General features: G+C 47.9%; 3 protein-coding genes across 5 annotated transcripts; 2 read left to right on the top strand and 1 right to left on the bottom strand.

The window, feature by feature from the left end:
* Nucleotides 1-858: 858 nt before the first annotated feature.
* LOC123123237 (protein WVD2-like 3) lies at nt 859-5,667 on the top strand. The gene is made up of 7 exons (XM_044543711.1): nt 859-1,189; nt 2,494-2,920; nt 3,527-3,612; nt 3,884-3,977; nt 4,088-4,159; nt 4,635-4,745; nt 5,216-5,667. Exons 1-7 carry the CDS (start codon nt 1,104-1,106, stop codon nt 5,426-5,428), a joined length of 1,089 nt encoding a protein of 362 aa, XP_044399646.1. The 5' UTR covers nt 859-1,103; the 3' UTR covers nt 5,429-5,667.
* A 586-nt stretch (nt 5,668-6,253) lies between these two features.
* On the top strand, nt 6,254-9,378 carry LOC123123236 (myosin-binding protein 2). Of its 3 annotated transcripts, XM_044543710.1 has the most exons (4): nt 6,254-6,598; nt 6,762-7,535; nt 7,629-8,904; nt 9,091-9,378. In XM_044543710.1, the coding sequence occupies exons 2-3, from the start codon at nt 6,827-6,829 to the stop codon at nt 8,855-8,857; spliced, it is 1,938 nt and encodes a 645-aa protein (XP_044399645.1). In that variant the 5' UTR covers nt 6,254-6,598; nt 6,762-6,826; the 3' UTR covers nt 8,858-8,904; nt 9,091-9,378. The 3 variants fall into 3 exon arrangements, with proteins under 3 accessions (XP_044399645.1, XP_044399644.1, XP_044399642.1); XM_044543709.1 differs by having other exon boundaries at nt 6,817-7,535; nt 7,629-9,378; XM_044543707.1 differs by having other exon boundaries at nt 7,629-9,378.
* A 9,653-nt stretch (nt 9,379-19,031) lies between these two features.
* LOC123125785 (putative cyclin-dependent kinase F-2) lies at nt 19,032-20,678 on the bottom strand. Its single transcript, XM_044546242.1, has one exon. It carries the CDS (start codon nt 20,476-20,478, stop codon nt 19,357-19,359), a length of 1,122 nt encoding a protein of 373 aa, XP_044402177.1. The 5' UTR covers nt 20,479-20,678; the 3' UTR covers nt 19,032-19,356.
* Nucleotides 20,679-24,841: the final 4,163 nt, after the last annotated feature.

Here is a 24,841-nt window from a genome sequence, read left to right as displayed (position 1 = left end):
CACAATACAACCATAGATGTTTACATACACGCACATACATCTCGTACTATGTTGAGAGTGCGACCTGTTATCCTATGGGCTCTAGCCACTAACTAGACCAGCAGAGAAAGGAAGGATCCCCTGCTGCTTTTTTAATTTGAGAGGAAGCACGGTGTGAGACACACGTTTGATCTCGCGAAATTGACCGATATTGTTAATTGCCGCCCGCAAGGATCGAATCCGTGGCGGCCACCAACTTACGCTTGTTTCTCGGCTCCAAAATTCAAATAAAACGGTTCCATATTGGTCGAAAAGCCATGAACGGTTGCTTAGATACTTGTTGATACCCCGCCTTTTCACCTTCTTCGCCGCTCTACATACCTTCGGCTCTTATGCATCTGACCATCTCCACCGTTATCGTCATGTCACCTTCCACTCTGCATCTTCCCACTCCCCAACCACCAAATTTATTTGGCCATCGATCACCACTGCGTCATGGCGGGGCAGTCGTCGACCTAAGCTAAAGAGGCGTCAACGTTACTCGTGTAGCCACAGGTTAACCCCCGAAGTATAGGTCATGGTACCAACCGTCCGATGATTAACGATCGCCCGAGCCAAGCCCCCTCCCCCCTCCTCTTGACACACATCTCAATGTTCATGTATCTGCACAGCTGTACCGTCCAGTTGGCGTGAACCGTATGATGATCCCTGCGACACCATCGCCAGCCAGGCAGCCAGCACTGCACGGTTCTCTACGGAAAGGTCCAAAAGTCCAAGCCAAGTCACCTCCACTTACACGTGAGCACTCCACCCCACAGCCCACAGCAGCACCGCCCCCGCGCACCGAGCTCGAACGAAGCACCCACCCACCCACCCAAGACCCAACCCCTCGAGCACGGGGGGAGCCACACAGCCAGGCGCACACACTCGATCCCACACTCCCCCGCTCCCTCTCGGCACCGCGGCGAGCTAGCTAGCTAGCGGGGTTGGTGGAGCCGCTCCGCTCAAGAGGGGGAAGGCGACCCACGGTGGCGGAGGCAGGGGAGACCACCAGGCCGGTCGGGCCGGAGTCCAGCAGCAGCGGAGCGGAGCGGGCCGACCTCGTCCCGGCCACCCCTGTGCCCATGGCGGCGAGCGGCGAGGGGGGCGGCGACGCGTCCGCGGCGGCCCGGCGCCGGTGGGATCTCAGCACCAAAGGGGCGGAGAACATGTAATGCCATTCTTACAGTAGTACCAGTACCGTTTGCATTCTGTTTGCTGCGTTTTTGTTTTTCAGGAGGGGATTATATGGGCGCCGTTCCCGAGCAATGTCGGAGCTGGAGCTCGTCGTTCGGCGTGCTGCTAGATCTGTTTTAGCTGTGCGCGATTCATGCGTGTTTTTGGTGATTTTTAGGGGATTCTTTTTCTTGGTCTGGGAACTCTAGATTGGCGACCTAGGGTTTCGTATTGGAGGAGATAGATTCAACACAGCCTTCACTCAAATGTCTTACACTGAACTTAGGTTGCCAAACTCAAGTTTTTTTAGGAGTCCAGCTCATCCTTTTTTAGCTTTGAGAACTTCTTGTTTCCTTTTTTTCCCTTCCAGAGGCATAAGTTTGGACGAGATGGATATTCCATCTTGCTCTAGCAAGCTTGAATCATTCTAGGGTGCATGAGAAATTTCTGGTGGATGTGCGCTCCTCAACTTCCACCGGCAAATTTTAGTTGTATGTCTTGGCACATCTTACAGGAATTTTTTTAATTGCAACTATTTTTGGTCACCAGCTTTTCCATGTGAAGATTTTGAGATAGTGTTTTAGGTGGCCTTGGCTGTTAGGATCGTGCAAGTTGACTTTTTAGGATCCTTTTTTACATATTGTGTGGCCGGTCGATATGCAGTTGAGATCTGGAGATCTTTGTCAACAGTTCTTGGTCATCAGCTAGAACTTCCGTGCGTTGTCAAGGGAAAAATGGATATGTATCTTGTTTCTTATTAGATGCTTGGCCACATATTTTTGTTGTCACAGGTCTTTTCCTTTTTTTGAGAACATTAAGACATAAACTGGCATGCTTTTTTTTTTCTAGAGCAATTCGATTCAGATGTTCAATTCGAAGAGTTATGAGAAGTGGCATTGAGTATCTTTATGTAGTTACATACCTAAGATGTGTCCAAATTTACAGAAGTGCTCTTATGTTTATACTTTATACTTCATTGTCAGTTGTCACATATATATGTCGGCATTATGAGTCATTATGGGGGATTGGCTATCATAATGCTCAGGTTAGAAGCCTATCATTTGCCTGAATGCACTAAATGCACCTGACTATTAGTTCATTAATTGGAGAGTATTAGAGTATTTCTATATGTGTTGAGTTGCTTGCACGATATTTGCACCGAATAGTTTATGAGGTTGCACTTTTTTTATTTATAGAAGGTAGTTGAATCCCCCAATGTTTATCCATTTATTCTCTCTCATTACAATTCCTAGAAAGCTCCAGCTGCAGAGCTGTACTTATATTCTTTATTTTCTGCAGTCCAATGGTGAAAGAGGCTGCGGAAATCTCTACAGATGAAGAATCAGATGGTGTTGTTATATGCCCACCAGATGGCAATACTCGTGATTGCGAGGAAGTTGTTAGCGGTAGTGATCATGATAGTTCTCCAGAGGGCCAAGTAACTTCTGTAGAACCGGCCATAGACGGAGAAACAGGGGAAGACAAGCTCATAAACCAAGATTCACTGAAGTTGATCGATCAAGAAATGTCTGCTCTGCCTAAGTCACCAACAAAGGCTAGTATGTCTGGATCAGAGAAGTCCAAGCGTACTGTTCCTCAACCATTCGCACTTTCAACTCAAAGAAGGGCTTCTGGTGGAGGAAATGGTGCTGTGGCTCATCCATCCAGTAATGGAGAAAAATCTGGGCAAGGAAGCAGTGCCTCTCCAGCAAGCATGATAAAGAAGGTATGTAGGAGATTTCTTTATGCTCTATTACACTGTATCATGATGCCCCTAATATCATGTGCCTCTAGTCTTGATTTTATTAGACACAGTTTTTAATTTGATTTTTGGCCCTAACGTTCATGCATTCATTGCTATGGAACGTTAGCTAACTAGATCATACAGAAGCAAGATTGGCTAGCCAACTTATCGGTTGAGGTTTTGCTTGCGCATGCATTGGCCATCATTGGCTAGAAAAATGAACTAGAGTTGCCAAAAAGTTGGCCCTCACCCAAACAAAGACCAATATTTTGGACATAACAAAAAAAAATTGTATTGTACACTTTGGTCACAATCCAAACATACCCCAGATCATATGAGTTGGTGATGCTTGGAAGAATGTAATATCTTCTGATTGAAGAGCTCCTTTGTTTGTTGAAGTTTATTTGTCTTTCTTTTGTCGTGGAACATCTTAAATTTCTGTTATGAACCTGAACATATGCACGCATATTAATCGATGACATGTGTCTTTTCTTTGTTCCTGACTGATGTTTGGCTGAAAATGTCATCCTGTAAGCTTTTTGTAGAGAGTTTGTTCTATTGACAGAACTAATCTGGGTATTACCGCAGAGTACTCTGGTGACACCGAAGAAGATGTCGCAATCTGGCCTTACATTTCAACCTCAAGATGACGACTCCTGTTCAGTGACTTCTTCGTATCCTTTTCTAATTTACGGTCTACACTCTACACTGTTCTATCATTATGTGCCTGTAATTTTATTTTTTGGAAGATGTTCTTTCAACTTTTGCATACCAAGGCTCAAGGCTGTACGTTTTCTGGAAGATCTTACAATTTGTGCTATGAACCCACAAGCTGTATCTTCTCAGTTGAGATTGTTTTGTGAACTGAAAACATTGCCAACATGATGTTTCTCTCCTCGTAGCAGTTTGAAACAATTGATTATGTATTTCCTGAGTTGCACAAAGAACCACAGCTTCAGCACGAGCTGGCAGAACTAAGACAACCGTTGCCTTTGCTCCTACATTTGTATGTGACGACCGTGCTGACAAGAGGAAAGAGGTGTGTATGCAATCTGATTGCATTGTGCCAAGACAAGATGATCATAACCATTAACAGCCAGTAGCGATTTTTTTTAAAATCTGATACTCACAGTATTACTAATTCTTCAGTTCTACACGAAATTAGAAGAGAAGCACAAAGCTTTGGAAGCTGAGAAGAATGAGGCTGAAACAAGGAAAAAGGTAAGAATGTACTTTTATTTCGTATGATGGAACATTTGAGTTATTTGTGCTCTGTTTCACCCTGGTAAAGGAAAAATGTCTTGATTTAACACGGGTATCCTTTGTTCTGTACTACACTTAAACAAACGGATTTTCCAGCATTACTAGGCGATTAGATGCTTGATTGCATATGTTTATGTCAGAAATAGAATTGGAATTGATATAGAACTATAATCCCTATGATGAAAATGTAGTTGTGTGAGGATTTGCATCTCCTATACATTGGAGGTTTATTTGTACATTCCCATTTGGCCATAGCAGTGTATGTCTATCAAGCTTATTGAATAACATAGTGTTCAAGCCTAGGTTAGACTCTTCTGAATTCGAGCCCTAGATTCATAACAGCTTGCTACTGCCAATTTTTTGACTAAGATATCCTTGAACCTTTTGTTGTTAATATTGTTACTAACATTTCTGATGTTCATGCTTCCTGTAGGATGAGCAAGAAGCGGCTTTAAAACAACTAAGGAAGTCCTTGGTCATCAGAGCAAAACCCATGCCAAACTTCTACCAAGAAGGGCCCCCTCCAAAGGTTGAGCTTAAGAAGGTAATTCGGATATCTTGTATTTCCTCATAAAAATTATACTTGCAGTTGCTTATACATGTTTCATAAATCACTATCTACATTTAATGGATGGTGCTTTCCAGGATAATTCTGTATATGTCACCAAAATGAGGCATAAACCTTAATTAGTTAATGTGCTGTTTTTTCACTGAACAACACATGTTGCCCCTAATACAAAAGCAACCCATGGAGTGATATCATAGGTGTATCTATAAGGCATTGATAGATATCATAGGTGTAATTTGCTTCATAAAGTTACATCTATAAGGCTTTCCATTTGTGTTATAGAGAGTAGATGTTGATGCATTGTTTTATGACAAGCAGAACATTTAACTAATTTCCCATAATTTTTTTAGTTTACTGACTACTGGCAAGAAATATAACACACCCGATGGACTAACTTTATACTATGCTCAGTCACGGATTTACATTTGTGGTTTTGTTCTGTGAAGGTGCCTCCAACCCGTGCCAAGTCACCAAAGTTTACAAGGAGAAAGAGCACCGGCGACGGCTCACTGGCGACCCCGGAGGCGGCAAACACCAGCGCTGCATCTCACAGGGCGCATCGTCACAGCATGGGGAACCCTAAAGACGCCAAGAAAGCGCAGTGCTCGCCGAAGAGCGGCGTAGGCGCCAAAGCCAGAGCTGTGAAACCCGTGAGCTGAAGGCCCTGTGAGAAGGAGGACCATGGAGCAGCCAGACAAGCTCGAATGTCGCTGTACAAACCCTAACTCAACGTTGTCTCCGCTGTCGTTGTGTTTCGCGGTTAAGTTGATTCATGTAAGGTGGATGTCAGTCACTCGGTCGTTTGATGCCCTCGACGAACAATTTGAGAGCTGAACTTATTGCATTGCCCCGCTGGATGTTTGCTTGCCTGGGTGGTTTGCTGATTTGTCCCATGTTCCATGACCCCATCTTGTCTGGTGTTGTGCTCATGTTTGTATTATTGTCATGGTTTGAAGTTTGCAAATTTGCTCGGAGTATCTGTGGGTTCCAGACGTGGCCACCATGATAATGGATGGCCCAGCTTTACATCTATAAACATGAAAGCATAAGCATCTCCATGACATGGTCACCCCTGGGAAATAATACCCCCTCCATCCCATAATAATAATATAAGAGCATTTTTTACACTAAATTTAGTACTCCCTCAGTCCCATAATATAAGAGCATTGACTGTCAATGCTCTTATATTATGGGACGGAGGGGGTAGTAAATTTGAACGCCATATTAAAAGTCAGAGAAGGACCATTCACATTTACTTTCTCATTCATTTATTCATTAGAACAGAATGGAGCATTATTACTCCAACGTGAAGGATCTCAATTATTAGCAGATAAAACTGACTTTTCCAAGCTCCATTTCCTGACCCGGTGTCAGAAATGATAAGAAAATTAGAGAGGAAAAAGGTTTAGATGGGACACAATGACATATTTAAATTGGCAACTAGTAATTGAGAAAGCCACCACCCTGTTATCTTTATTTCCAAAAGAAAAGATCATGAGCATTCACCTGTCGCCTCTTCTTCTTTATCTTGTTGTTTATTTCGTCTAATCTGGTGTACATTTCCAACCTTGCCATGACAGAGTTCATATCCCTCTCGCTGTCCCTTTGACTGACTGGAATTATTGATACGCGTAGAAATCTCTCTCAGCCTTCAATTTTCTTTCTTTGTTTATTGGACGGTTTCTTGGTAGTTGGCGAGCAGTGCTCCAGCTCCATCCAGGGGCCACGAACGTGGGTCTGGAGGAGATCTGAGCCTCCTCCGTGAGGAAGGAAATTTGCTAAGTCCACCTAAGATTTCATCGACGATCACTTCGACACATGAGATGAAGGTATGTATGTATGCATCTCCTCTCGCCTTCTTCGATCATCGGCCCAATTTGCACATCTCCTGGTCCATCTTAGCCCTTCTCCGTGAAGAAATTTGCTCAAATTCTCTACTGAGAATCTGAGATTCAGTCAATCACCATGATCTGCAACTCGCCATTTCCCCAGGCAAGAAGCAGCTTCTACGCTCAGTGACAGCTCGGTCCTTCCATCCCATTCCCAGGTGAAGATCAATGGCTACTACTAGTAGTACGGCCTGGGGATCTCACCGGCAGTTCTCGGCCCTGCTATCCTCGGCGGTCCTGGAATGGGTGCTGATCCTGCTGATGCTGCTGGAGGGCCTGCTGTCCCGCCTGGCCACGGCGTTCGCGCGCCTCTGCAACCTCCCGCCGCCCTGCCCGGCGTGCGCGCGGCTCGACGCCGTCCTCGGCGGGGCGCGCCCGGGATCCTCCTACCGCGACCTCCTCTGCAGCTCCCACAGGGCCGAAGCGTCGTCTTCCCGGGCGTTCTGCCATGACGGTGGCATGGGCATTGGGGACGTTTTGCGAGATCGGCTTGCCGTCGACGACGAGATCGATCGCGCCGGGTACAGTGAGCTGAGGGCCTCCGACTCCGAGTCCGAGCTGAGAAGAAGATCGCCGGAGGACGCCGCTGCCATCGATCGGTTGAAGGAGCAGCTTACTTTGACGCAAGTTCAGAGTGGCGTCCCGGACAGAACACACGCTGCTGAAGATTCAAGGGAGCCGGGCAGCATCGAGGCCGACATTCAGTCAACTGATCTTCCCACAAAAGATGAAGAACCTCATACGAAGGTTGCAAATGGCGTTCTTCAATCCGAGCTGATGCAAGTTCAGAGTGGCAAATTACACTCTGAAGATCCAGACAACATTCAGACAAGTGATGTTTCAACAAAAGATGAAGAACCCCATACAGATACAGGAGGTGTGTGCAGCATTACCATTGACAACCATACCATCTGTTAAATTTTGTCCTGCCAATCTGAATTTCTGACAATGCTATCTTTTTTTCCTGTAGATCATAACCCAGAAGAAGATGTGTGGCACGACGCTGATGATGGCGAACCATCTGAAACCGAAGCTGCAGCGGATGAGCCGGACCCTGAATTTTCCGACAGAGCCACCACACGGCAGGATTCCTTGAGAGTCCACCAGCACCTGAAGCTGCTGCTCTCGCAGCTCTCCACTTCGTCTTCTTTCCGGGCGCCCGACAGCCCGAGCGTGCAGGAGCAGCAGCACGAGCAGGCCGTGCTGCGCAACATCACCAGGGCGCTCTCCCTGCAGCGGAACTACTCGGGCGTCTCCGACGGCAGCGTGGCCGGCGCTGAAGGTGAGGCTGAAGAGTGCGGCACGGTTGATGAGCTGAAGCGGCGGGTGGAGCTGGACCGCAGGTCCATGGCGCTCCTCTGGAAGGAGCTGGAGGAGGAGCGGAGCGCGTCGGCGGTGGCGACCAGCCAGGCCATGGCCATGATCACCAGGCTGCAGGAGGAGAAGGCGGCCATGCGGACGGAGGCCGCGCAGTACCGCAGGGTCATGGAGGAGCAGAGCGCGTACGACCGGGATGACGCCGAGCGGCTGGCCGGCGTCGTGCGGGAGCTCGAGGCCGAGGTCGAGGGATACAAGGCCAGGCTCAGGGACCACGAGATCGTCGGAGAGATCCGCGACCATATGCGGCTCCTTCCGTGCCAGAGAGAAGGCGAAACCGGCGGCGTGCCCGGAGCGGCCGGAGAGGAATTCTCCGGCGGCGGCTCCGAGGACGACGAGAACGCGCGCGCCTGGAAGCAGCTGAGGGGGCTGACGGACAGGCTCCACCGGCTCTCGAACAACAGCAGCGGGAGCGTCCAAGAACCGGAGCCCACCGACGTCGAACAAGAAGAAGAGGGCGGCGGCGGCAAGGAGGAGGACACGACGGAAGCTTCGGTGGTCGGCAAGCGCGTGAGGAACGGCGACAACTTCACGAAATGGCAGCATCTTCAGTCCATCGAGACGACGAGCAAGGGCTCCACTCACGGCCACGGCCACCGAGGAGACGACGGCGGCGGCGAGGGCGACGACACGGCCGCGTTGGAGGAGGAGATCGGGGAGCTCAGCCGGCGGCTGCAGGCGCTGGAAGCGGATCGGAGCTTCCTGGAGCACAGCGTGAACTCGCTGAGGAACGGGAGGGACGGCGAGGCGGTGATCCACGACATCGCTCGCAGCCTCAGAGAGCTCCGGAAGACGCTTGGAGAAGATACCATGGCTAGCTGAAAGTTTCAGCGGCCGGGGTCATGCTCATGCAGCATACACACACAGAGGTGACCAATTCTTCAACCTTCGCACTGAAAATGCTTCGTGATCAATCTGCTGGAAGTTCATCTGAACTTTTTATATGAACTACACCTCCGATCGATCCAGTGATCATCACCGCTGCTAATCTCACTTTGATCCTTGTGATTTGATCGGCTGGAGTTGGAGCTGATCGAAGGTTGTGCATGATGTAGGTTGTAAATAGTGATGAGGCTCGTTGACCGTACAATAAGCATGTGTGCATATATGGTGGTGGACTGGTGCTGGTTGGTTTGCAAGTGGACCAGGATTTTTTGCGTCGAGTGTTTGTTGTGCAATGCATTACAGAAGTAGAGTGTCATGGAATTTGCACCCGTTTCATGTAGTACAAATTTTTATCTTGACGGGTTTGAAATATTGTGAGGATGTAAGTATGATGCATAACTACCATGGTGTAAAATTTCAGATCAAAATTCGAAGTGCATATCTAGAAACAAAAATCACAGGTGACGGTGTGAATAGTAGCTATTGCGAACCGGGCCTTTAATTCAACCAATTTTCCATAGTATAGGTTAGGGCTCTCCCAATAAGACAATGCACCTGTGAAACTAATTCTTATTTTGCCATGGCAAATTAAGACGTTTTACCATGGCAAATTTAAAATGTTTTGCCATGGCAAGTTTGGAGTTTTATTCACACTCCAATTAACCATGGCAATAAAAGTAAAAAATTGCCATGGGAATTTAGGTAAATTTACAATGTTAATAAGGGTAAATTAGCTATGGCAAATAAAAAGTAAAAATTGCCATGGCAATAAAAGTTAAATATTGCCATGGGGATTTAGTTAAATTCGCCTTGTTAATAAGGGTCAATTAGCCATGGCAAATAAATATTAAAACTTGCCATGGTAATAAAAGTTAAATATTGCCATGGGGATTTAGGTAAATTTGCCTTGTAATAAGGGTCAATTAGCCATGGCAAATAAATATTAAAACTTTCCATGGTAATAAAAGTTCAATTTGCCATAGGGATTTAAGTAAATTTGCCATTGTTAATAAAAGTCAAATAAAAAGAAAAAATTGCCATGGTAATAAAAGTTAAATATTACCATGGGGATTTAGGTAAATTTGCCATGTTAATAAAAGGTAAATTTGCCATAGCAAATAAATAGTAAAACTTGCCATGGCAATAAAATGTTAAAAATTGCCATGGGGATGTACGAAAATTAGCCAAATCATTTTGTGTTGTTTTGGAGAATTTAAAGAATTACCGCAACAATTTTAAAAATCAAAAGTTGCCATGGCAAGAAAGCAATGAATTTGCCATGTTCCGAGAACTAAATTTGCCATGATTCGATAACTATGTTTGCCATCTTCTAGGAAACAAGTTTGCTATGATGCGTAAACTAAATTTTGCCATGATCAATCAACTAAAATTTTGATGTTTACATGGAAAAAAGTATAAGATTAGTTTCCATGGTAGAAAACGGTAAATTTGCGCCATGATCCAAAATCGAAAGTTGCCAGGGCAAGAAAGCGATGAATTTTCCATAAACCAAGAACTAAATTTGCCATGATTCGATAACTATATTTGCCATCTTCCAGGAAAATTTAAGAATTTTTTTACAGTGAGACGACAAATTTAAGAAAATCACAGGAAATTTGTATAATAAAATAAAGTTGGCGAGGCTTGGTTCAACAGTTTCTCGATTGTATGTGAAATTTTGAAAGTTGTTTCAGGCTTGGTTGAGGCTTGGTTCACAGATTGTAATCACCCTCTGTACACCATGTCAATTTTAACGTTTTTTATTGCAATGGCAAATTTAGTCTTAATGCCATGGCAAATTTTGTTTTATTACCATGGCAAAATTATCTATACTGGCATATCACGTAAATTTCTGTATTATACCTTTTTTCATGATTATATGGTAGTTTTGTTTATTAGACCATGGCAACTTTGTCCCTAGATTTTTTCCAGTGAGTCTTTTTCTTGATCCAGTGCATTTTTAGGTCTTTTGTGTTTTCTCTATTTATTGGAAAAAAACTGTTTTTGGGCCTATAATATTATATTTTTTATATTCTTGAAGGCAATTGTGTTCACGGGCTGGGCTAGTCCTTTTGGGCTGGTCCGCTGGAGGGGAGGGAGGAGATCGTTCGGGAGGGAGGGCTCTTTCGACCGAACAGAGAACGTTCGTCGGGAGGGAGTTGATTTACCGAACAAAAGGTTCGGTGTGGGATGCCCCCAGACCGAACGCTCGGTGGTTATCGGGGTCCTTGTTTGTACCTCCCTCGCACCTTCCCGTGTGAAAAGAATAAAAAACACAAAAGAAAACTAGAAAAAAAATCCATCATTCTTTTTTTTTGCGGGTCAAAAACCAACCAGACTCAACTACAATCACGAGATCCCCACCAGTTTTGTTTCCGTTTTTGTTCTGATGTTTTTGTCCCACATCAAATCTTCTTCATTTGTTTTTACCTCTCTGACACCTTCCTGCAGAAAAAAGAACATAAAAGAAAATGAATCAGTACATGTGCCTTGATATATATCAGTGTCGACACTAAGGCCTTGTATAATGGATGGTGCTTAGGGAGATGCTTAGTAAAATAAATCGAGTTCTTCTTAAGCACCGGTGCTTATTTCTATAGGACAGACGCTTAATTAAGCGTCTACCCTCCACAAATAAGCACCGGTGCTTAAAAAAAAACTGGTTTATTTCTCTAAGCACCTATCCCAAGCACCTTGCATTGTACAGGGCCTAAGGAAGACAAATCATGTTCCTTCCATTTTATGAATGAATCAGTATATAAAAATATAATACATGTTTATCTAAATAATGTGCAGGGTAACCAAGTACCATCAGCTTTAACATAGCATGCATGTGGATCCATAAGAAATCATGATAGTAATATTTTTAAGTTCAAAATCAAAGAAGTAATATTTTAAATTGCCATACTCAAATTAGTTTTGTACTCCCTTCGTATCAAAATATAAGACGTTTTTTGGCACTGCAGAAATGTCTTATATTTTGATACAGAGATAGAATGTTATTATTGCGGGCATGGGCAATTCTTTTTGCAGTGTAAAAACGTCGTATATTTTGGTACAAAGATAGTGTATGTTGTTATTATTGTGGGCATATATTTTATAGGAGAACCAAAAAAAATAAAATCATTGCACTGTGTCAGTCCAGACCAGCCCAGCCCATTATCAGAGATACTGGCGTGTAGGGTCACCTTGTGAGCATCAAGGTCGAACAAGACCAGACCATACCACGCAAATCCTCTGGCCCTCGCACCAGCCGTCCGTGGTTCCCCATCCCCTCGCCGCTGGCACCACCACAGTATCGCCGCGGCGCCATGCTCCGGCTGCGAAGCTCCATCCTCGCCCATCTCCTCTCTTCTTCTCCAGCCGCCTCTCCCGCATCCCCTCTCCACCGCCTCCTCTCGGTCGCCATTTCCCCAAGCACCGGATCCGCTGTGGAGAACTACCTCTTCTCCACCTGCGGCCTCACGCGGGCACAGGCCGCCAAGGCCTCCCCCAAGCTCTCCCGCCTCAAGTCCCCCGCCAATCCCGACGCCGTACTCGCCTTCCTCTCCGGCGCCGATGTCGCCGCGGTCGTCGCCAGGGACCCGCAGCTCCTCCGCGCCAGCGTGGGACAGAACCCTGGCGCCCATCGTCGCCGGGCTCTCTGGCCTCGGCCTATCGCGTTCCGAAATCGCACGCCTCGCCTCGCTCGCCGCCCACAGATTCCGCAGAAAAGACACCGTCTCCAAGCTCGAGTACCACCTGCGCCTCTTCCGCTCCTTCGAGAACCTCCTCCGGGCCATCAAGTTCTGCGATCTCATCTCGCACAGCCTCGAGAGGGTGGTCAAGCCCAATGTCGCGTTGCTGCGCGAGTGCGGGTTAGGTGATTGCGACATTGCCAAGCTGTGCATCTCAAGGCCCAGGATGATCACCACCAACCCGGAGCTTGTCCAGGCGATGGTGACATGCGCTCAAGACATAGGTGTGCCCCGTGGCTCTGTGATGTTCAGGCACGCGCTGCTTGCTGTTTCATCTGTCGGCAAGGAGGAGATCTTGCTGGGATGTCCAGCCAGAGTGGAGTACTTGAGGAACACGTTCAGGTGGACGGATGCTGAGGTGGCCATTGCTGTTTCTAAGGCTCCAGCGGTGCTGACGAGGGCTAAGGAATCTCTGCAGCGCAGATCCGAGTTCCTCATCTCCGAGCTGGGGTTGGAACCGGCATACATTGCTTATCGTCCGGCAATGCTCATGTACAGCTTGGAGGGCCGGATCAGACCCCGACACTACACTACGTTGTAAAGTTTCTCAAGGAAAATGGATTGCTCAAGTGTGACCCAAGCTACTATACTGTTTTCAAGGAGTCCGAGAAGACATTCAAGAAGAAGTTCATACACCCTCATAAGGAAGCTGCACCGTACCTGGAAAAAGACTATGATGCTGCTTGCAAGGGGGAAGAGCCCACTAATTTCAGATTCACATAAGCCGAGAACGGGCTCTGATGTAACTGTTTGCTGGTTGTCTGCTGCTGTATGTCTGCTAGATGCTGGGTCGGTTGTTGTTAATTGTTATGAAACTGATAATTTGATCCCCGAATACTGATATGTAATGTCATCACTCAGCAGAGAAGAAACCATGGATCAATTATGAACTTTTTCGTCCCCGTTCATGTTTTTAAACACACGTATTGGGACTAAGTGTGAGGTGAGGCCATTCTGCCATGCATTAAAATTTCAGTTTTCAAGTTCGTTGCTGGTGTATTGAGATAATTAGCCAAGGCAAGGTCTCCTTCATGTCAGTAATGCACTCCTAATGTTCTATAAATGTTTTTGCAATTCATAGTGGATAATTGGAGGATCAATCTGATGCCCATCCCAAATTTAGGTAAATACTCCCTCCGTCCGAAAATACTTGTCGGAGAAATGCATAAAAATGAATGTATCTAGAACTAAAGTACATCTAGATACATGCATTCCTCCGACGAGTATTTCCGGACGGAGGGAGTAGTCTTTTTGGAAGCAGCTGGAGAGCATGTTGCCTCCTGGTGTTGGCGTTTCCTATTTTGGGCCATTTTTTTTGCTTTAACTAAGTAAGTAAAGATGGAGGCGTTCATTCAACCGTGGAAACTTTAGTGAAAAAATTCAACCGTGGGAAGTGTACACAGATGAGTTCTCCTTTAGTTAGATCAGAAGCAACGATTTGGAACCATTGGTCATATTGGAAATACCTACTGGGCTGCAGGATGAAATGTGCAGGGCTCACACATACAGGTTATCTGCTAAAGAGAGATGCTCACTTGACTAAACATCGAACTCTCATGGAGGAGGGTTGGCATCATTTAAGTTTAAGTAAGTAAACTTACGCGCCTCTGTTCATTTTTATGCTAGTATTGTTATTGAGACAATGGAGAAGCACTTGCTGCTAGTGATGTAATTGAGACAAAGAAGCACTATTTTTTTTTGTGTGTTGTGGATTTTTATGCTCTGCACCATGGCCATAAATCATGTGTTTATTGTGGATGGCAGCTTAAGATTTTTAGTTCATTATTGTGTTCTGGTCCTGTGGGTAATTCTTGGTGCCAAGCACCACCAGGTGGTTCACTAGCAATTTTTTTTCTTGCTTTCTATATCCGAGGTACCTCTTCTTTAGTTTGGCTAAAACTGAGTGCTTAACTTGTTGCTTTTGTCAGTGTGATTGTGATTAGTGTCAGCAAACAGTTGGTATCATGTACATCCATACTCTGAATACATGGTCTGAATATCTGCAGAGACTGCAGGTTCTTAATTACTTCCCCCTAGTATTCTTGTTTGTTTGAAATGCTGCACATAATCTGCTAACCTTTTGGGGCACATTTCTTCCAACTGGCCACATAATCTGTACTTGAATTAGTTTCCGCCATCTTGGGTGTTCATCTGGATGAAGATATCATTGAAATTCAGGGACACAGAGTAAAATTTGATACCTGTGTCTGCATGATTTTTGCCAAGGTAAAATTAAGGACTCGAACAATGTTTGATCTGGAAAGGCAAAGAACTCCAGTACTTTCTTTAACTCCCGAAGTAACTACCAAAGCATGCTAGAATTTTTTTAACTTCTATTTTTCAAGAAGATGGGTTGTACCCCTTCCATACCAAAATATAAGCCGTTTTGAACTGCAAAAACGTTTTATATTTGGGTACAGAGGTAGTAGTTGTCATGGTCTGTTTTTTCTGAAACAAGTAAGCATTTCAAGCTGACTGTACTTAAACCTTTCATACATCCACTTATGCATTTGGGTCCTCCAACAACCTCCTCTGGGCCCTCAAGAAGAGCTTCAACCTTCTCATGTCTGACCTCGAGGGTGTGATCAAACCAAATGTCACGTTGCTGCGGGGGTGCGGGCTAGGTGCTTGTGTTATTGCCAAGCTATGCATTAATCAGCCATGGCTGCTCCCCGCCAACCCGGAGTGAGTCCAGGCTATGGTGACATGCGCCAAAAACATAGGTGTGCCCAGCTGCTCTCGGATGTTCAGGCACGCTCTGCATGCTGTCGCATTCCTCAGTGAGGAGAAGATCACAGCCAAAGTTGGTACTTGAAGAGCACGTTCAGATGGTAGGATGCTCAGGTGGGCATTGCTGTTTCTAAAGCTCCATTGATGCTGATGAGGTCCAAGGAATCGCTGCAGCTCAGGTCTGAGTTCCTCATCTCCAAGGTGGGCATGGAACCAGCGTACATTGCTCATCGACCAGCAATATCGGTCACAGCCTAGAGGGCTGGCTCAGGCCCTGATACTAGGCTGTAAAGTTTCCCAAGGAAAATGGATTGCTCAAGCGTGACCTGAGCTACTTTACAGTTACACTTGTCAAGATGAACGAGGATGATTTCATGCTGAAATAATATGCCCCCACAAGGAAGTTGCACCTTACCTCGCTGAAGATTATGCAGCCGCTTGCAGAGGACAAGTGCCTGCTAGATTCAGTTTTACATGAACCAAGACCTGTATGAAAATTGGTATGGTCATTATGTCATTCAGTCGAAAAGAAAGCGTCACACTACTATGAACTTGTCCTTCCTTGTGTCATATTGACACATATATTGGAATTAAGAGAGTGTGAGATCAGGGCATCCCACAGATGCTTTGAGGTATCAATGAGTAGTATTTCTGCACACTCTGTATCTTTATGTTCTGAAATGGCCATTGCAGTTTTCAGTGCAATCCTCAATCTATCTTTCCATGAAAGAATGTTCTCATTTTGGCCATGAAGATGATATGAAGTCTCAAACTTTGGCATGGATGAAAATTTTGGACCTCTTCTTCTGTGGGAAATACTTCTGGAATTGCTGATGGCCAGTTAGCCACAATGTGCTGACCATTGCTGAGGATGCAGTTAATCTGGTTTGTTGGTTGCTTCCTTTAGTTCTATATAAGCTGAAATGTTTCTTCTTCCTGCAGTAGCTTTGTTTGTAAGATATTAATTGTTGTGAAGGCAGGCCATTGTTGAGTGTTGACTAGTAGTTTATATATCAGTTTTTTCGTTTATTTGTCTCCTGTAGTTTTGGATGACCTTCTGGGTGATACTTTTCTAGGGCATCTGATCTCGAAATTGAATAGTTGAGTAGTAGGCTAGTGGCATTTCTGTTGACTGCCTACTTGTATATTACTACCACGTAAACAGATATTTCTAATACCCTGGTATTTTTGGTGGAGAAGCAAATTGACGCTTGTATGGTATGGTGCTGAAAAACAGAGGGCATTTCATACAATAGGGGAATTTATGTTATGGTAACCTTAAAAAGGATTATGGCATTACCATGTTCTGCTATATCTTTTAGCTAATTTTATTCCATAATAGCACTATCTATATAGATAGTGAGGGCATCTTTATCCCTTAGCATATTTGTGTAGTATAGTGGGGTCTTATGTACCATCTTTTTTTTGCAAATTTCTATCTGGAAAGTCGGAATTGGAAAAGGAAAAAAGCTGGATTGGATGCCATGTAGTATGGAATCTTGCAGAATTTCAAACATAGGAATTACTGATGGTGCACATTTGTTTGTTCCTGATGTGAGGCTGTAGAAGTTGGAAGGAATGAGATCTCAGGTGTGTGCTCGCAGTAAGACGACGGTGATGGTCCATGCTATTACCGGCGAAGAGATGTGATTTATAGATCAGTTGTGTGTCCCTTCTATGGTACTTGTTATATGTAGACGAGGTGAATGGATCGATCGATGGAGTGATTTACCACCAGGTCAGAAGATGTGGAGTTCTTCCTCGAGCGAAAATTGGGCTGGGCAATAGGAGCATACTGATTTACTGAATGTGGATGGTGCTTTTTTTTCTTCCAGGTGAAGATGTGTTGAAACTGGATGTTGATGGTGCTTGTTTCTTCTTCCAGGAAACGAGACAAAACATGGTGGCAATGACTTTGCTGTACTATTCATGATTCTGAAGGCCCTGTTAGTGGATGATGCCCTGAAGATTCAGTGACATGTACGGCCTGACGCTGGCGTAAGTTTTATTCAGGGAAGCTCCAACTTTTGTCTTTTTTTAATTTTGCAAGTTAAGTAAACCTTCTAGTATTATGTGAAGAACTCCAACCTATCCTTCCTTCTTTTTTCCTTACTTCGGTAAAACTGCAGGACCTAGATGGAAGGAAAGGTACTGCAAAGAAGTCGAGGCACAAGAACGACCAGAAAAGAGGATACTTGATATGGTTGCTGACAAGATGCATTTTCTTTTGTTTGAAATTGAGTTCATCAACACTTCCAGGCCCGCTGAGAATACTAAACCTAAAGCATTCAAGCCAAAACCAAACAAGAAGACTGCGCGCAAAGAAGACCAAGCACTTGGCAAGGTATATAGCAGTGTTACTGTGCCTGGTTATATGCTTCTTGCTACTAGATTTTGCTGTGGTTATGTATCTTGCTGTTGCCTCTCCAGGCCTTCTGCTAAACTTTACATGGAAGGGTAATGACTGATGACTCCTTTTGCTAGGCTAATAGGCTCAACTCTGCAGTCTGAACTGGTATCCTGGTAACGATGGGAAAACAGTGCTACTTATTTGTCATGTCTTCAACAAGCTCTATGAATATTAGTCAGGGAATAACCTCATGTTGGTTGAAAGACGTGCACCTGGTATCTGCCCGTTGATGCACCTCACCTCACATGATTTCTTAATATTTGGTAGCTTGTGTCATTTCTCATGATTTATGTGCCTGTAGCTGAACTGTATGAGCTACCTAATCTGGGCACAGTAGCTTAGTTATTTCTATCTCCAAGCCACATTGCTCTTGATGTAAATAGACAGCGGCTTAATCACTAAAACAGATGGGGCCCTCTAAAAGTGCTATGCATGTTTTCTTGGGTCTGCTTCTTAGTCCTCTTTTTGTATTTTTGGTTAAGCGACATAAGCATGTTGTCTCCGAGGCTGGATGCATGCATTTTCATGTGCGGATCCTCCTACCGATCACCAGATTAGGTAGTTTTATAATTCAGCTACATGCAATATTTTGTTTCAGAGATATGAACATAGCCTCGCACCAGGTTAATTAGATCTCCCATTACCTGTCAAAATGCATTCAAAAGTTTACACCTGGAACCACCATGTTAGCATACTGTATGGTCTTGCGGGTTGCGACTAATTTACTTTCTTGCTAGATTTTTTTTTCCGAACTATTGGCTAGGATAGGTTGCCGAGCCCTTTGTAGAAGTGGGCCTGCTGAACCTTAGCCAATACTGACGAATCAGTTGAAAGTTTATTCAAGTTTCTGACATTAAAATTATCCTCCACACTCTTTTCTTCCATTTCATCAACTTTAAATGATACTGCTCATCTGTTGTCTTTCTACTGGTAGTGGTATAGCTAAATGTGCATGCAGGCCCTGTTCATGCGCTTGACCCAATTTTTCAGAAGGTTTAATGCTCACAGATTTTAGTTGGCTCTGTTCATTCTTTCCAAAATGTGCATACTTCCCTGCTGCCCCGATTAGAATTACACTATTTTATCAAGCGTCAGAACTACATAGTATTCTAAGGATGCCTCACTTTGAAAAATGTGGCTTCTTATGCATCAGAAATTCAGAATTCTTTTTAAGAAATTCCTGGAGCAACAGGGGAGGGATGAACTTCAGGCTATGCTCTTTAAAGGAAGTTTATTTCTCAGTGACGCGTTGTAATCTGTAACTTGACATAAATTCAAAATGATTCGGTATCTTCTTTGCACTTTCCAAAGTTTTTACAATTCTACAAGGTTTCTTCAGTTCATCCTCAGCTATATAGTGGGTTGGGCTTGAACCCTCCTATGATCTAAATTAAGAAAGGAATTTGAGTGCATATGCTAATAGAGGATACCAGAGAATGTTTCATTGGGAGATAGAGATACAACTTCTACTCCCAGACATGGTGACATACACATATACATACGATCGAAGTTACAAAAACAAGTGCGTATTCTTCGAGCATCTACATGGCTCCATTGCTTCAAGCACACTCAGGCCGTTGCGCATTCTTCCACATCTCAAGTGGGATCCTTAGCAGATTCTCCTCCTTGGGCGTTGCCGGCGGGATGAACGCGTCGTCCGTGTTGGTGCCGACGTCGATCTCAGGCATGAACCACGGGAGCTGGAGCGCGGCGGCCGCCGTCAGCCGCTTGCCGGGGTTGCACTCAAGAAGCCCTTTGAGGACCTGGTAGCCGTCCTCGGACAGCATCTCCGCGGGGAAGAGGTCTCCCAGCGTGCTGCGCTGCTGCTCCCGGAACTGGACCGATCTATGCACCGCGCCGGCGAGCGGCAGCGACGTGAACTCTGGCCACGTCCTGTCGTCCGGCGAGCCGAGGACGCGGAAGATAGTGCGGAGCTGACGTACCGCATCGTCCCTTCTCACGTCGCCCTTGAACAGCGGCCTGCCGGTGAGTATCTCGGCCATGACGCACCCGAGCGACCACGTGTCCGCCCCCGCGTCGTAGTCCGGCTTCCCCAGGAGCACCTCGGGCGCCATGTACGGCAGCGTGCCGGCGTCGCTGCACCGCGTCCGGTCGGCCGTGCGCAGGGACATGGCGAGTCCCAGGTCGCAAATCTTGAGGATCTTTCCCCCTTTCCCGACGAGGACGTTGGATGGCTTGAGGTCGCGGTGGACGATGCCGAGCCTGTGCATCTTCTCGGCGCCGGTGAGCAGCCGCCACATGTAGGCGCACACGATGGGCTCCGGGAGTGGCGCCCTCTCCCGCAAGAAAGCGTGGAGGCTCGGCCCGGCGACGTACTCCATGGCGAGCCCGAGCCTTGGGGTGGCCGGGTCGCAGACGAGGCCGTGGGAGCCGACGACGTAAGGGTTCCCGGCGCAGGCCGTGAGGAAGCCGGCCTCGCGCCGGAGCTCGGCTGCGGCGTCGGCGGGGTCCTCGGAGCCGCAGGGGAACTTGATCGCGACGGTCCTGCCGGTGGCGCGGTGGCGCACCCTGACGACGGTGCCGAAGCTGCCCTTGCCGAGGCAGGGCGTGTCGTCGAACTCGTAGTCCTCGGTGCTGCCGATCCGGATGCGCCTCCTCTTGCAGCCTTTGGTGGTCGTCGCGCGGGCGTGGACGGCGGCAGGCCGCTTGCGGACGGCCATGGCGGCGCTTGGCTGCTACTGGTGCTTTTGGTGGGCTGCGGGAGCGCGTGGCGCAGGCGGAGGGGACGGCGGGAGCGGCCGATCGATGGGGGCGCGCACTTCCGCGTGGATCGGCGCCATCCCTAGGTATATCGACGCCGAGTGCGAGAGCACGGCTAGGTTACACACAAACAGATCTCGCTGTTTGCCTCACCAGGTTTGTAATGCTATCGGTTTCGTTTCCTTGCTGCTCGAGTTTTCGATTGGGCAGTTGTAGGTTCAATCGCACGCCCAGACGCACGCGTCTTCCGCTCCTCTCCCCGAATCGCAAATTTCGTGGAATTGGCGAAATTTCGGAGAAAACTTTCAAAAATTTCGGCCAAATGAAGTACATGTTTCTGTAAATTAGTACTCCATCCGTAACAGAATATAAGTAGTGATCTAAACGTTCTTATATTTCTTTACAGATGAAGTACTTCACATGATTTACTTGCAAAAATATATTAGCGCATTCTAATTGATTGTTGATATACCAAGAGTGTGTCATTGAACAAAAGCATTTGTCCTTTGTGTAAAACTTATGAAATTTTGGTGTATTTTTGTGCAGGTCACGTTGAAGAGCCTTTCTATCAAGGGGAAGAAGAGCGTGGGTGGCGGAGGTAGGTAGCCGAAGTCGGCAAGTCGGTCCAGCAGGCCATGGGAGGTCGTGGAGGACATCCACTTGCCCTTCGTTGGCGAGGCCACCTTCTCCTTGGGCGGCGGGCCCCTTGCCGGCGTTGATCGGCTGACCGTTCTTCGCCAAGCGGCGGCGTCTTTCCATGACAATGCGGAGGCACAACGGTGGAGCTTGGTTATGATGGCACACGTGGAGAGCAGCGAAGCAACGATGGAGCGCAAGAGCAGCAGAGCAGGGCGCGAGGAAGAAGGAAGGGTAAGACGAAAATGAGTGTAAAGTTCTTTCTTACCTGCCTCCTCCCGTACATAGGGGGGAAAATGTGAAATGCTGGCAGTGTAATTCTGCCGCGTGGCACCAAATCCCCTTGAATCCCTCCTTAGGACGTTAAATTACGCGTGGGGATCAAGGGGCCCGTTAACGCCCATGCGGGGATCAAGGCGCACACCCACTAGCACGGGACGTGGCCTGGGTGGGCCCCTTGCCCACTCCCTCATGTCAGGTTGATTGTCACTTCAATGTTGACATGTCCCATCGCTACTGGATAAGAGCGGTGTGGTCTAACATGACCGGACATAATGACTTTTGGAGACGCATCGCGGGAATTCGACCCGCCAATGGCCAGCTGTGCGGGAAACATTTCTTCTGTGTTGGTCGATTATCTTCTTCAACAAATTCAAAGCCGAGGTGGTTTGAGACACTTCGGAGGCAGCTCGATATCTGGAGGCCAGCTACGTAAAGACATTGTTGGGGGACGTTTCTTTGAACCCGTTTAAAACCAACAAAAGAAGATTGCCTGTAGCTCGGAGTTGACAAGGTGTAGCCAAGCTCGAAGACCGGTTTAGGGTCTATTGATGGTGTCCCGGCTGACGGTGTCCTGGACTAGGGGGTACCAACGTAGTCAGCCCATGCTTCTCGGGTTGGGCTAGTCGACCCTTATTCTTATCAAGATGGACTCCGGAGGCTGTACGCAGGAGGCATGATCAAGACTACATCCACCAAAGACTTGTTGTATACGCCAAAACTTCTCCCGCCGCCTTATATCTAGATACCCTACCTGGCGTGTATATAAGCCGTAGGGTTTAGCCCGCAGAGGGGACATCAACGCAATATCATTCACCTAGCCCTAGAGTTAGACCACATCTTACGATCTTGAGGTATATCAACTCTTACTCGATACATCTATATATCAATATAAACAAGAGCAGGACGTAGGGTTTTACCTCCATCAAGAGAGCCCGAAACTGGTTAAAACATCGTCTCACTTTTCTTGTTACCATCTGTCTGAGATCCACAGCTCGGGACCCCCTACCCCGAGGTCTGCTGGTTTTGACACTGACACCGGCTGTGGGGTCTCTCACCACGTCGGTTCCCAACCTGATGGGCTGGGCTGAGGACCCCTATGTTGGTTTCGTCGTAGGCCACATTGGGTGGCCCATGGCAGATTATACAAAGACTCTGGAAGACTTGACGTACAAGCTGGAGATACCGAAGCTGTGGAGAACTCTATCTCCACCGACGTAGTCGACTAGGATCTGTATCGTAGGACCCCGGTATATATACACTATATGGGCAGGGAGTCGGGCTCGTCGATAGATAGCTAACAATCCCTTGATACTTTACCGTACTTTGTACACACACCAACACAATATACACGAGCAAGAATAGCGTATTATCTTCACCATGAGAGCCCGAACCTGGGTAATCCCTGCTTCTGTTACCATCCAGTCCAATCGGCTAGTTACGATATCCTACCGAGGGATTTGCCGGGTCCAACCGCGACAGTGGTTCGACGTTAATCATGTCTATATATACATTTACAATTTTCAGCGATTCACCGCCGATTGCCTATTCCTTTTTAAGTAGGAGAGATTTGATAAATACTTAGAGCAACTCCAACGGGGCGACCCATTTCGTCCGCCGCCGTCTGTTTGTGTCGACGCGGACAAAAAAGGAGGCCAACACGCCGACCCAAACCCAAATCGAGTCCGCTTCGCGTCCGCGCCGACGCATTTGCGGTCCAAATTTGCACCCTAAATGCGTCGCGCGGACGCGGAACGGACGCCACGCGCGCCTTCTCGGTGTCCGCCACGGCCCCACCTGGCGGTCATCAAACTGCCCGCCACCCACCTGGTCAGCTTAATTTATGACCTCGGGCCCATGCGTCAGCGTCGGCGGTCGTCCTTTTTTAAGCCGACCGTGCGGCGGGGCCGTCCTCATCCACCCAGCCCCCGTCCCCATCTAGCCACACTCGCTCCCCCGTCGCCGGCAAACCCTAGCCAACCCTAGCCACCCCAGTCGTGCCAAAGGGGGCTCTTCTCTAGCTCCGGCAGCAGCAGCAAGGCCAAGGGCAAGTCGCCCGCCATCCCCTTTCCCCCGGAGTTTCTCCCGCCTCCGCTGGCGCCAGCTCGCCGGCCGAGGCATTGCGTCAACGTGCAGGTGCACCAGGCGGAGTGGCACTGGCAGCACCGCGTGCCTCTCCCGTACCCCGACGCCACCCTGCCGCACGACTGGCACTTGGATCCGGAGAGGATCCCGGTGCCGGCGGCCCCGCGGTCGGCCAGGGCGCACGCGCAGGAGGTGCGGCGCCGGCGGGCGCTCCTGACGCCCGAGCAGTGTCGCGACGCGCCTACACCTCTGACTCGCCCGACTGGGCGCGCTGGTTTGCCTTCGAGCACGAGGAGGCGAGGCGACGCGGCGTCCGCGAAGTTGACCGCACCGTGCCACCGCCCCCGCTCGTCGTCCGCGAGGAGGACCTGGCGGCGGAGGCCGCCTACCAGGCTGCCCTTGCGGCGGTCTACCGGGAGAGCGAGGAGGACGAGCGGCACAGGGCGGCGGCGGCCGAGGAAGAGGAGGCGGCGTACGAGGCAGCCATGGCGCAGGCCATGGCCCTCTTCGTGGCGGGCGACTGCGTCCTGCCGCTGGTGACCGCGCCGTCCCCTGGGAAAGCCGAGCCGGAGCCGGAGCCGTCCCCATCGAGCGCTACTCTTGGACGGGAGTAGTGCCCGAGTGGGTCAGCGCGCCGCCGGTCTGGATGGGGGCGACGCCAGTGCAGGAGGCGGCGTACCTCGAGCACTGGCGCTAGATTCGGTTGGCCGAGGAGCGCCGCAACGGCGAGTACCTCGAGATGCTCGAGCACGATGCCGAGGACGAGTAGCGCAAGGCCGAGGAGGAGGCGCGCCAGGCGGCGGCACAGCCTGCGCCCGACATGAACGCGCTCTGGAACACGACGTTCTCCTGGGCCGGCCTGGCGCCGACGCTCATCGACCTCACGGACCCCGAGGACAATGACGACGACGCCTAGGGCAGCGTACCGCCTCGTAGTTTAGTTTATTTTTATTTTTCTTAAATGCAAATGTGAACGCGTGGACTCCCGCCGGCCTTCGTGGCCGGCTTTAATGTTTAATTAATTTTTTATTTTAAATATGCATGCATTCTTTTTTTCTAGCACCGTCAAAATGGGTCGCGCCAGCGTTGGGCGCACGCGCCGACCGAAACACGGAAGTGGACGTTCGTGTCCGCCTGGCCGACCCAAACGGACAAAATCGCCGTCCGTTTGGGTCGGTCCGTTGGAGTTACTCTTAACTACCACTGCATAGACAAAAGACGAGAGGCTCAGAGCATATCCAGCCGCGTCCCCAACAGACCCCCCCCGGCGACTTTTTCTGCGCCGGCGCCAAAAAAACGCCCCAGTCGTGCCCCCAGGATGCC

This window comes from Triticum aestivum, chromosome 5D (genome assembly GCF_018294505.1).
Source record: "Triticum aestivum cultivar Chinese Spring chromosome 5D, IWGSC CS RefSeq v2.1, whole genome shotgun sequence".
NCBI lineage: Eukaryota > Viridiplantae > Streptophyta > Magnoliopsida > Poales > Poaceae > Triticum > Triticum aestivum.
The sequence above is the reverse complement of the archived record's forward strand: the minus strand, read 5'-3'. Positions and strand labels throughout refer to the sequence as shown.